Source organism: Rhea pennata, unplaced genomic scaffold, assembly GCF_028389875.1.
Source record: "Rhea pennata isolate bPtePen1 unplaced genomic scaffold, bPtePen1.pri scaffold_194, whole genome shotgun sequence".
Taxonomy (NCBI): Eukaryota; Metazoa; Chordata; class Aves; order Rheiformes; family Rheidae; genus Rhea; species Rhea pennata.
Window position 1 is genome coordinate 1 of NW_026907662.1, and position 12608 is coordinate 12608.

The 12608-nt window shown below is 63.4% G+C and overlaps 1 protein-coding gene across 1 annotated transcript; it reads left to right on the forward strand.

Moving 5' to 3' along the window:
• Positions 1–225: 225 nt before the first annotated feature.
• On the forward strand, positions 226–10777 carry LOC134154275 (DNA-(apurinic or apyrimidinic site) endonuclease-like). Its single transcript, XM_062601024.1, is given in 6 exon segments — positions 226–281; positions 3644–4031; positions 4033–4059; positions 5442–5529; positions 5532–5633; positions 10168–10777. Coding segments are annotated over 6 exon segments (1176 nt in total). The 3' UTR covers positions 10683–10777.
• The last annotated feature ends 1831 nt before the right edge of the window (positions 10778–12608 follow it).

Genomic DNA, 12608 nt, shown 5'->3' on the forward strand with positions numbered 1-12608 from the left:
GGGGCGGGAACAGAGGGGCAGCGGCGGGCGCTGATTGGCCCGACGCCAGGCGGGGCGGGGAAGGAGGGGGGCGGTGCCGCGATTGGGCTGCGGGGCCCGAGGGGGGCGGGGCCTCGCCGCCCCCCGCCCCGCCCCCCCCAGGCCTCCCTTAACGGCCGCTTCCCCCGCAGGGAGGCGGGGCCGGGGGCGTGGCCAGCGGCGGGAAGGGGCGTGGCCAGCGGCGGCATGCCGAAGCGCAGCAAGAAGGAGGTGGCGGACGAGACGCCGGGGCGGAGGCGGCCGTAAAGACCGGTACGGACCAGTATAAACCAGTATAGACCAGTATAAACCCTGTGTGGGACTGGACAAGGGCCTATAGAAAGCCACAACCAGTATATGCTAGCATAGGCCAGTATGGGCCAGTATGGACCAGTATAAACAGTATACTGTAGTATGAGCTGCTGAAGACCAGTAGTGTCTGGTATAGACCAGTATAGACCAGTATAAACCAGTAAAAATGAGGCATTTTTTCCTCGGTCCCCTGTAAGTGCCCCAGTGGCTCCCAGTGCCCCCCAGCGGCTCCCAGTGGCTCCAAGTGCCCCCCCAGCAGCTCCCAGTGCCCCCCAGTGGCTCCCAGTGCCCCCCCAGCAGCTCCCAGTGGCTACCAGTGCCCCCCACAGCTCCCAGTGCCCCCCAGTCACTCCTAGTATCCATCCCAGTCCCCCCCATGGCTCGCAGTGCCCCCAGTGGCTCCCAGTGCCCCCCCAGCAACTCCCCAGTCCTCCCCAGTCACTCCTAGTACCCATCCCAGTTTCCCCCCAGTGCCCCCCAGTAGCTCCCAGTGCCCCCCCAGCAACTCCCAGTCCCCCCCCAGTCACTCCTAGTACCCATCCCAGTTTCCCCCAGTGCCCCCCAGTGGCTCCCAGTGCCCCCCCAGCAGCTCCAGTGCCCCCCAGTCACTCCTAGTACCCATCCCAGCAGCTCCCAGTGCCCCCCAGTGGCTCCCAGTGCCCCCCCGGTGGCTTGCAGTGCCCCCAGTGGCTCCCAGTATCCATCCCAGCAGCTCCCAGTGCCCCCAGTGGCTCCCAGTGTCCCCCAATGGCTCCCAGTATCCATCCCAGTGGCTCCCAGTCCCTCCCAGTCCCCCCCCCAATCCTTTCCGAATGCCCCCCAATCCCCTCCCAGTGCCTTCCCAGTCCCTCCCAGTCCGCCCAATCTCCTCCCAGTCCCTCCCAGTGCACTCCGAGTCTTCTCCCATCACCGCCCAGTCCCCCCCACCCTCTTCCCAGTCCCCCAATCCCTTCCCAGTCCCTCCAGTGCCCTCCCAGTGCCCCCCAACCCCTTCCCAGTCCCTCCCAGTGCCCCCCATCCTCTTCCCAGTCCCCCAATCCCTTCCCAGTTCTTCCCAATCTCCTCCCAGTCTCTCCCAGTGCACTTCTAGTCTTCTGCAACGCCTCCCAGTCCCCCTCACCCCTTCCCAGTCCCTCCCAGTGCTCTCCCAGTCCCCTCCCAGTCCCCACCAATCGCTTCCCAGTGTCCCCAATCCCCTCCCAGTGCCTCCCAGTGCCCTCCCAGTGCCCCCCAGTCCCTCCCCAATGCCCTGCCAGTACTTCCCAATGCCCTCCCAGTACTTTTCAGTGCCTTCCCAGTCTCTGCAATCCTTTCCCAGTCCCTCCCAGTGCACTCCCAGTGCCCCCCAATCCCTTCCCAGTCCCTCCCAACCCCTTCCAGTTCCTGCCAGTACCATCCCAGTTCCCCCTGTCCCTCCAGTGTCATCCCAATCTTCTCCCAGTCCCAGTCTCCCTTCCTAGTCCCTCCCAGTCCCCTCCCAGTCCCTCCAGTCCCTCCCAGTGCTCTCCCAGTCCCCCCAATCCCTTCCCAGTCTCTCCAGGTTCTTCTCAATCCCCTTCCAGTGCGTCCCAGTCCCTCCCAGTCCCCACCAGTGCCCTCCCAGTCCCTCCAGTCCCACCTCCCAGTGCTCTCCCAGTCCCCCCCAATCCCTTCCCAGTCCCTCCGAGTTCCTCTCAGTCCCCTTCCAGTCCCTCCCAGTGCCCTCCCAGTCAACCCAATCCCTTCCCAGGTCCAACCAAGTTCTTCGCAATCCCTTCCCAGTGCCTCCCAAGTGCCCTCCCAGTCCCTCCCAGTGCCCTCCCCGTCCCCCCAATCCCTTCCCAGTCCCTCCGCGTTCCTCTCAATCCCCTTCCAGTCCGTCCAGTGCCCTCCCAGTCCCTCCCAGTGCCCTCCCAGTCCCCCCAATCCCTTCCCAGTCCCTCCACGTTCCTCTCAATCTCCTCCCAGTCCCCCCCAGTGCCCTCCCAGTGCCCTCCCAGTGCTCTCCCAGTCCCCCCAATCCCTTCCCAGTTCCTCTGAGTTCCTCTCAATCCCTCCCCAGTACCTCCCAGTGCCTTCCCAGTCCCTCCCAGTGCCCTCCCAGTCGCCCCCAATCCCTTCCCAGTCCCTCCAAGTTCCTCTCAATTCCCTCCCAGCCCCTCCCAGTGCTCTCCCAGTCCCCCCCAATCCCTTCCCAGTCCCTCCGAGTTCCTCTCAATCCCCTCCCAGTCCCCTCCCAGTGCTCTCTCCAGTCAACCCAATCCCTTCCAGTCCCTCCGAGTTCTTCGCAATCCCTTCCCAGTGCCTCCCAGGCCCTCCCAGTCCCTCCCAGTGCTCTCCCAGTCTCCTCAATCCCCTTCCCAGTCCCTCCAAGTTCCTCTCAATCCCTTCCAGTCCGTCCAGTCCCTCCAGTCCCTCCCAGTGCTCTCCCAGTCCTCTCATCCTTTCCCAGTCTCTCCAGGTTTTTCTCAATCCCCTTCCAGTCTGTCCAGTGCCCTCCCAGTCCCTCCCAGTGCTCTCCCAGTCCCCCCAATCCCTTCCCAGTCTCTCCGAGTTCCTCTCAATCCCCTTCCAGTCTCCCCCAGTGCCCTCCCAGTTCCTCCCAGTCCCTCCAGTGCCCTCCCCGTCCCCCCAATCCCTTCCCAGTCCCTCTGAGTTGCTCTCAATCCCCTCCCAGTCCCCCCCAGTGCCCTCCCAGTGCCCTTCCAGTGCTCTCCCAGTCCCCCCAATCCTTTCACAGTTCCTCCGAGTTCCTCTCAATCCCTCCCCAGTGCCTCCCAGTGCCTTCCCAGTCCCTCCCAGTCTCCCCCAGTGCCCTCCCAGTTCCTCCAGTCCCCTCCCAGTGCCCTCCCCGTCCCCCCAATCCCTTCCCAGTCCCTCTGAGTTGCTCTCAATCCCCTCCCAGTCCCCCCCAGTGCCCTCCCAGTGCCCTTCCAGTGCTCTCCCAGTCCCCCCAATCCTTTCACAGTTCCTCCGAGTTCCTCTCAATCCCTCCCCAGTGCCTCCCAGTGCCTTCCCAGTCCCTCCCAGTGCCCTCCAGTCGCCCCAATCCCTTCCCAGTCCCTCACAAGTTCCTCTCAATCCCCTTCCAGTCCCTCCCAGTGCCCTCCCCAGTGCTCTCCCAGTCCCCCAATCCCTTCCCAGTTCCTCTTGAGTTCTTCTCAATCCCTCCCCAGTACCTCCCAGTGCCTTCCCAGTCCCTCCCCAGTGTCCTTCCTTCAGTTGTCTTCTCTTTCTGTCCAGTCCCCCAATGCCTTCCCAGTCCTTCCATGTCCTCTCAATCTGCTCCCAGTCCCTCCCAGTGCCCTCCCAGTTGCCCCCAATCCCTTCCCAGTCCCTCCAAGTTCCTCTCAATCCCCTTCCAGTCCCTCCCAGTGCCCTCCCAGTCCCTAACCACCCCCCTCCCACCACCCCCACCGATCTTCCAGGCCGCCCCAAGAAGATGCCGCGGGCGCAACAGGCGCCGCCGAAACAACAGGCGGCGAAACAACAACAGGCGGCGCCGGCGGCGCAACAGCCGCCGGCGGGGACGCGACAAGCGGCGGAGGCGCAGCCGCCGCCGGCGGAGCAACAGCCGCCGGCGGCGCAGCAACAGGCGGAACAACAGGCGGCGCAACAGGCGGCGGAGGGCGCCTACGAGGACCCCCCCCGACCGGCTGACGGCGCCGGGGGGGCAGCGCTTCACCCTCAAGGTGACGTCGTGGAACGTGGACGGGCTGCGGGGCCTGGGTGCGCAAGCGGGGGCTGCAGGTGGGTGCCGCCCCCCCCCCGGGGGCGTGGGGGGGGGGGGGGGGGGCCCAGGCGTCCGGGAGACGCGGGTGGGGGGGGGGGGGGGGGGGCCCAGGCGTCCGGGGAGAGAGGGAGGGGGCCCAGGCGTCCGGGGAGAGAGGGAGGGGGCCAGGTGTCCGGGGAGAGAGGGGGGGTCCGGGGCGGGGGGGGTGGGCCCAGGCGTCCGGGGAGAGAGGGGGGCCCAGGCGTCCTGGGAGAAGGGCCCAGGCGTTCGGGAGAGGGGGGTGGGTGCGGGGAGGGGGGGCCCAGGCGTCCGGGAGAGGGGGGGGCCCAGGCGTCCGGATGCGGAGGAGGGGGGGGGGGGGCCAGGTGTCCGGGCGGCGGCGGGGGTGGGGGGGGGGGGAGAGAGGGGCCCAGGTGTCCGGGGGCGGAGGAGGGGGAGGGAGGGCCCAGGTGGTGGTGGGGGGGGGGGGGCAGAGGGGCCCAGGCGTCGGGGGAGAGGGAGGGGGCCCAGGTGTCCGGGGAGAGAGGGGGGGGTCCGGGGCGGGGGGGGGGGGGGGGGGCCCAGGCATCCGGGGAGAGGAGGGGGGCCCAGGCGTCCGGGGCGGGGGGGCCCAGGCGTCCTGGGAGAAGGGCCCAGGCGTTCGGGAGAGGGGGTGGGTGCGGGGAGGGGGCCCAGGGCGTCCGGGAGAGGGGGGGGCCCAGGCGTCCGGATGCGGAGGGGGGGGGGGGGGGGGGGCCAGGTGTCCCGGGCGGCGGCGGGGGTGGGGGGGGGAGAGAGGGGCCCAGGTGTCCGGGGGCGGAGGAGGGGGAGGGAGGGCCCAGGTGGTGGTGGGGGGGGGGGGGCAGAGGGGCCCAGGCGTCCGGGAGAGGGGCCCCAGGCGTCCGGGCAAGGGGCCCAGGCGTCCAGGGAGGGGCCCAGGCGTCCAGTAGAGGGGCCCCAGGCGTCCGGGCGAGGGGCCCAGGCGTCCGGGCGAGGGGCCCAGGTGTCCGGGGAGGGTCCCAGGCGTCCGGGTGAGGGGCCCAGGCATCCGGGCGAAGATCCCAGGCGTCCGGGAAGGGTCCCAGGCGTCCGGGAGAGGGGCCCAGGCATCCGGGCGAAGATCCCAGGCGTCCGGGAAGGGTCCCAGGCGTCCGGGAGAGGGGCCCAGGCATCCGGGTGAGGGGCCCAGGTGTCCGGGAGAGGGTCCCAGGCATCCGGGAGAGGGGCCAGGCATCCGGGGTGAGGGGCCCAGGTGTCCGGGAGAGGGGCCCAGGCATCCGGGAGAGGGGGCCCAGGCATCCGGGTGAGGGTCCCAGGCGTCCGGGCGAGGGGCCCAGGCATCCGGGCGAAGATCCCAGGCGTCCGGGCGCGGGGCCCAGGCGTCCGGGGCGCCGCCCTCACCCCCCCCCCCCCCCCGCAGTGGGTGCAGGAAGAGGCCCCGGACGTTCTCTGCCTCCAGGAGACCAAATGCGCCGGCGGGTCGGTGCCGCCCGAGGTCCGCGCCCTGCCCGCCTCCCGCACCAGTTCTGGGCCAGCGCCGAGGGCAAAGCCGGCTACAGCGGCGTCGGCCTCCTCGCCCGCCACGAGCCCCTCAGCGTCACCTACGGCATCGGTGAGACCCCCCCCCTCCGCCGCCCCCCGCCGCCGCGCGCCCCCGTTCTGGCCCAAAACGCCGCCGTTTTAGCCTCGAACGCCGTCGTTTCAGCTCGAACGGCGTCGTTCTAGCCCCAAACGCCGTCGTTCTAGCCCCAAACGCCGTCGCTTTAGCTCAGACGCCGTCGTTCTGGCCCAAAACGCCGTTTGTTCGAGCCCCAAACGCCGTCTTTCTAGCTCAAACGCCCTTGTTCTAGCCCCGAACGCCGTCGTTTCAGCTCAGACGGTGTCGTTCTAGCCCCAAACGCCATCGTTCTAGCTCAAAATGCCGTCGTTCTAGCTCGAACGGCGTCGTTCTAGCCCTAAAACGCCATCGTTCTAGCTCAGACAGCGTCGTTCTAGCTCAAAATGCCGTCATTCTAGCTCAAACGGTGTCGTTCTAGCTTAAACGGCGTCGTTTTAGCCCCAAACACCGTCGTTCTAGCCCAAAACGCCGTCATTCTAGCCCCAAATGCCGTCGTTTTAGCTCCAAATGCCGTCGTTCTAGCCCCGAATGCCGTCGTTCTAGCTCAAACGCCGCCGTTCTAGCCCCAAATGCTCTTGTCTAGCCCAAAACGCTGTCATTCTAGCTCAAATGCCGTCGTTCTAGCTCAAACGCCGTCATTCTAGCCCAAAATGCTCTTGTTCTAGCTTAAACACCATCGTTCTAGCCCCAATTGCTCTTGTTCTAGCCCAAAATGCCATCGTTCTAGCTCAGACGCCGTTGTTCTAGCTAAAACTGCATCGTTGTAGCCCCAAACGGTCTTGTTCTAGCTCAAACAGCGTCTTTCTAGCTCCAAACGCCGTTGTTCTAGCCCCAAATGCTCTGTTCTAGCCCCAAACGCCGTCGTTCTAGCCCAAAATGCTCTTGTTCTAGCCACAAACGCCCTCGTTCTAGCTCAAACGCCATCGTTCTAGCCCAAAACGCTCTTGTTCTAGCCCCAAACGCCCTCGTTCTAGCTCAAACGCCATCGTTCTAGCCCAAAACGCTCTTGTTCTAGTCCCAAACGCTGCTGTTGTAGCTCAAATGGCATTGTTCTAGCTTAAAACACCGTCGTTCTAGCCCCAAATGCTCTTGTTCTAGCTCAAACGCCCTCGTTCTAGCCCAAAATGCTCGTTCTAGCCTGAAACACTGTCATTCTAGCTCAAAACACGTTGTTCTAGCTCAAAACGCCGTTCTAGCCCCAAATGCTCTTGTTCTAGCCCAAAACACTGTCGTTCTAGCCCCAAACGCCCTCGTTCTAGCTCAAACGCCATCGTTCTAGCCCAAAAAGCCGTTGTTCTAGCTCAAAACTCTGTTGTTCTAGCCCCAAACGCTGTCGTTCTAGCCCCAAACGCTGTCGTTCTACCCCAAAATACTCTTTTTTGGCTCTAAAGGGCTCTTTTGTTGCTCTAAAACGCTCTTTTATGCCCCAAAACACCCTCATTCTGGCCCAAAATACCCTCGTTCTAGCCCAAAACGCCCTCGTTCTGCCCCAAAATGCTCCTTTTTGGTTCTAAAGGGCTCTTTTGTTGCTCAAAAACGCTTTTTTAAGCCCTAAACTGCCGTCGTTCTACTCCCAAAAAACCTTATTTTTGCCCCAAAATGCCATTTTATACCCTAAAGCGGCTTCGCATTATCCCAAAATACTATTTTTTAGCTCCAAAACAGCGTTTTTTAGCCCGAATCGCTGCCGCCCTCTCCGTAAACGCCCGCTGCTCTAAAATACCCTTTTTTTGCCCCGATTTGGCGGTGTCCCGCCCAAAAACGCTCTTCCCTTGCTCAAAAACGCTCGTTTTCACCCCGAACCGGCCTCGCTCCTCCCCAAAACGCTCATTTTCCCCCCCAAAAATAAATTGCCGTTTGGCCGCGCCAAAACCGCCCCCACCCCCAGGCACCAAAATATTCACCCCTACCCCAAATTCCCTGGTTTTACCCCAAATTCACCCACTTTTACCGCAATTTTCCCCGGTTTTACCCCAAATTCCCCTGGTTTTACCCCAAATTCCACTGGTTTTACCCCAAATTTCCCTGGTTTTACCCCAAATTCACCCAATTTTACCCCCAAATTCCCCAGGTTTTACCCCAATTTTGCCCAGTTTTACCCCAAATTTACCTGGATTTACCCCACATTCCCCCGGTTTTACTTCAAATTCCCCCGGTTTTACCCCAATTTTGTCTGGTTTTACCGCAAATCCGCCTGGTTTTACATCAATTTTACCCGGTTTTACCCCAATTTTGCCCAATTTTACCCCAAATTTGCCCGGATTTACCCCACATTCCCCCAGTTTTACCCAAAATTCCCCTGGTTTTACCCCAATTTTGCCCAGTTTAACCCCCAATTCCCTTGGTTTTACCCCAATTTTACCCGGTTTTATCCAAATTCTCCTAGTTTTACCCCAAATTCCCTTGGTTTTACCCGAAATTCACCCAGTTTCACCCCAAATTTGCCCGGTTTTACTCCAAATTCCCCCGGTTTTACCCCAAATTCCGCCGTTTTTACCCCAAATATGCCTGGTTTTACCCCAAATTTCCCTGGTTTTGCCCCAAATTTTCCTGGTTTTACCCCAAATTTGCCCAGTTTTACTGCAAATTCCCCTGGTTTTACCCCGAATTCCCCCGGTTTTACCCCCAATTTGCCCAGTTTTACCCCCAAATTTGCCCGGTTTTAAATTCCCCCGCTTTCACCCCAAATTCGCCCGATTTCACCCCAAAAAAAGCGCTCGAGCGCCGCGCGGGCCCCCAAAACACCCGTTTTTCGCGACCCCCAAAACCGCTCGTTTCGGCCCCGGAACGGCGCCCGCGTCGCCCGGAAGCCTCCCGAGAACCTCGGGGAACCGCTCCCGAATCCTCGGGAACTGGCCCCAAAACGGCGCCGGATCCGCCGGGATTTTTCCGGCCGTCCGGAAACGCGTCGCCCTTGGTGGCCCCGTCTTGGTCCTGGTGGCCACCTCGGGGTGCTTGGGGGCCACCTCGGGGTGCTTGGGGGCCACCTCGGTGGCCCACCTTGGTCCTGGTGGCCACCTTGGGGTGCTTGGTGGCCACCTTGGGGTGCTTGGTGGCCACCTTGATGCCCCACCTTGGTCTTGGTGGCCACCTCGGGGTGCTTGGGGGCCCCGTCTTGGTCCTGGTGGCCACCTCGGGGTGCTTGGGGGCCACCTCGGGGTGCTTGGTGGCCCCACCTTGGTCCTGGTGGCCACCTTGGGGTGCTTGGTGGCCCCGTCTTGGTCCTGGTGGCCACCTTGGGGTGCTTGGGGGCCACCTCGGGGTGCTTGGTGGCCCCACCTTGGTCCTGGTGGCCACCTCGGGGTGCTTGGTGGCCACCTCGGGGTGCTTGGGGGCCACCTCGGTGCCCCACCTTGGTCCTGGTGGCCACCTCGGGGTGCTTGGGGGCCACCTCGAGGTTCTCGGTGGCCTCCTTGATGCCCCACCTTGATCTTGGTGGCCACCTCGAGGTTCTCAGTGGCCACCTCGATGCCCCATCTTGATCTTGGTGGCCACCTCGAGGTTCTCGGTGGCCACCTCGATGCCCCACCTTGATCTTGGTGGCCACCTTCATGCCTCGCGTTGATCCTGGTGGCCACCTCGAGGTTCTCGGGATTCTTGGTGGCCACCTCGGTGCCCCACCTTGATCTTGGTGGCCACCTTGAGGTTCTTGGTGGTCACCTTGGTGCCCCACCTTGATCCTGGTGGCCACCTCGAGGTTCTCGGTGGCCTCCTTGATGCCCCACCTTGATATTGGTGGCCACCTCGAGGTTCTCAGTGGCCACCTCGATGCCCCATCTTGATCTTGGTGGCCACCTCGAGGTTCTCGGTGGCCACCTCGATGCCCCACCTTGATCTTGGTGGCCACCTTCATGCCTCGCGTTGATCCTGGTGGCCACCTCGAGGTTCTCGGGATTCTTGGTGGCCACCTCGGTGCCCCACCTTGATCTTGGTGGCCACCTTGAGGTTCTTGGTGGCCACCTTGGTGCCCCACCTTGATCCTGGTGGCCACCTCGAGGTTCTCGGTGGCCTCCTTGATGCTCCACCTTGATTTTTGTGGCCACCTCGAGGTTCTCGGTGGCCTCCTTGATGCCCCACCTTGATCCTGGTGGCCACCTTGAGGTTCTCGGTGGTCACCTCGATGCCCCACCTTGATCTTGGTGGCCCCCTTGATGCCCCACCTTGATCCTGGTGGCCACCTCGAAGTTCTCAAGGTTCTTGGTGGCCACCTTCATGCCTCACGTTGATCCTGGTGGCCACCTCGAAGTTCTCGAGGTTCTTGGTGGCCACCTCGATGCCCCACCTTGATCTTGGTGGCCACCTCGAGGTTCTCGGTGGCCACCTCGATGCCCCACCTTGATCCTGGTGGCCACCTTGAGGTTCTCGGTGGCCACCTCGATGCCCCACCTTGATCCTGGTGGCCACCTCGAAGTTCTCGAGGTTCTTGGTGGCCACCTCGATGCCCCACCTTGATCCTGGTGGCCACCTCGAGGTTCTCGGCGCCCCACCCTCACCCCCCGTTGTCCCCCCCCCCCCTCCCAAAACCCAGGCGACGAAGAGCACGACCGCGAAGGCCGCGTGGTGACGGCCGAGTTCCCCGCCCTCTACGTGGTGGCCGCCTACGTACCCAACGCCGGGCGAGGCCTCACCCGCCTGGACTACCGCCGCCGGTGGGACGGCGCGTTGCGCCTCTTCCTCGCCCGCCTCGACGCCCTCAAACCCGTCGCCCTCTGCGGCGACCTCAACGTCGCCCACGGCGAGCTGGACCTCCGGCACCCGCGGGCCAACAGACGTTCGCCCGGTTTCACCGTCGAAGAACGAGAAGGTTTCGGTCGACTCCTCGATTCCGGGTTTTTCGATTCGTTTCGGTATCTTTATCCAAGCGTGCCCCACGCTTACACGTTCTGGACTTACTTGGGGGGCGCCCGAGCTCGGAACGTGGGGTGGCGGCTCGATTATTTCGTCCTCTCGAGGCGTCTCGAGGGCGCCCTGTGCGACAGCAAGATCCGGTCCAAGGTGTTGGGGAGCGACCACTGTCCCATCACCCTTTACCTCGCCCTATAGGGCGGCCCCGGAGGTGGGGGGCGGGCGGGGGTTGAAGTCGAGGTGGGTCGCGGTGGCCATATCACGTCCTACTTTGGCCCTAGAGCTGCCCCATGTCCCCGCTTGGCCTGGTCCCTATGGGGCTGGTGGGTCGTGGTGGCCACATCACGTCCTACTTCGGCCCTAGAGCTGCCCCACGTCTCCCTTAGCCTGGTCCATGTGGGGCTGGTGGGTCGTGGTGGCCACATCACGTCCTGCTTTGGCCCTAGAGCTGCCCCACGTCTCCCTTAGCCTGGTCCATGTGGGGCTGGTGGGTCGTGGTGGCCACATCACGTCCTACTTCGGCCCTAGAGCTGCCCCACGTCTCCCTTAGCCTGGTCCATGTGGGGCTGGTGGGTCGTGGTGGCCACATCACGTCCTGCTTTGGCCCTAGAGCTGCCCCACGTCTCCCTTAGCCTGGTCCCTGTGGGGCTGGTGGGTCGTGGTGGCCACATCACGTCCTGCTTTGGCCCTAGAGCTGCCCCACGTCTCCCTTAGCCTGGTCCCTGTGGGGCTGGTGGGTCGTGGTGGCCACATCACGTCCTACTTCGGCCCTAGAGCTGCCCCACGTCTCCCTTAGCCTGGTCCCTGTGGGGCTGGTGGGTCGTGGTGGCCACATCACGCCCTGCTTCGGCCCTAGAGCTGCCCCACGTCCCCTATAGACCCCCCCCAACCTCCTATAGACACCTCCAGCCCCTATAGACCCAACACCTATGGACCCCTATGGATGTCCCAAGTGCCCTATAGGCTCTTTGGGCCCCTGTAGACCCCCCCCAGCCCCCTATAGACACCTCCAGCCCCTATAGACCCAACATCTGTAGCCCCCCTGGAGCCTTATGGATGCCCCAAGTCCCCTATAGGCTCTTTGGGCCCCTGTAGACCCCCCCCAGCCCCCTATAAGACACCTCCAGCCCCTATAGACCCAACATCTGTAGCCCCCCCTGGAGCCCTATGGATGCCCCAAGTCCCCTATAGGCTCTTTGGGCCCCTATAGACCCCCCAGCCCCCTATAGACCCTCCCTCAGCCCCTATAGACCCAACACCTGCAGCCCACTCTGGACCCCTATGGATGCCCCAAGTCCCCTATAGGCTCTTTGGGCCCCTGTAGACCCCCCAGCCCCCTATAGACCCTCCCTCAGCCCTATAGACCCAACACCTGCAGCCCACTCTGGACCCCTATGGATGCCCCAAGTCCCCTATAGGCTCTTTGGGCCCCTGTAGACCCCCCAGCCCCCCTATAGACCCTCCCTCAGCCCCTATAGACCCAACGCCTGTAGCCCACTCTGGAACCCTATGGATGCCCCAAGTCCCCTATAGGCTCTTTGGGCCCCTGTAGACCCCCCCCAGCCCCCTATAGACCCTCCCTCAGCCCCTATAGACCCAATACCTGTAGCCCACTCTGGACCCCTATGGATGCCTCAAGTCCCCTATAGGCTCTTTGGGCCCCTGTAGACCTTCCCAGGCCTTATAGACCCCCCCAGCTCCCTATAGTTCCTCCTCAGACCCTATAGACCCAAGACCTATAGACCCCCCGGACCCCTATAGATGCCCCAAGTCCCCTATAGGCTCTTTGGGCCCCTATAGACCCCCCCCAGCCTTTTAACGCCCCCCAACCCCTATAGACCCCCCCCCAATCTCTACAGACTCCCCAGCCCCTATAGAGCCTCTCTAGCTCCCTATAGACCCCTCTCAGCCCCCTACAGATCCCCCCCGCCCCTATAGATCGTGCTCAGCCCCTATAGATCCCCCTCAGCCCCTATAGATTCCCCCCCCAGATCCATAACCCACCTCCCGCCCCCCCCCCCCCGGTCTGGCACCCATATAGATCCTTACGGCACCTATAGCTCCGCCCTCTATAGGTCCCCTATAGCCCCCCCGGCCCGGCCGGGCCCTCAGGGATCCCCCGAT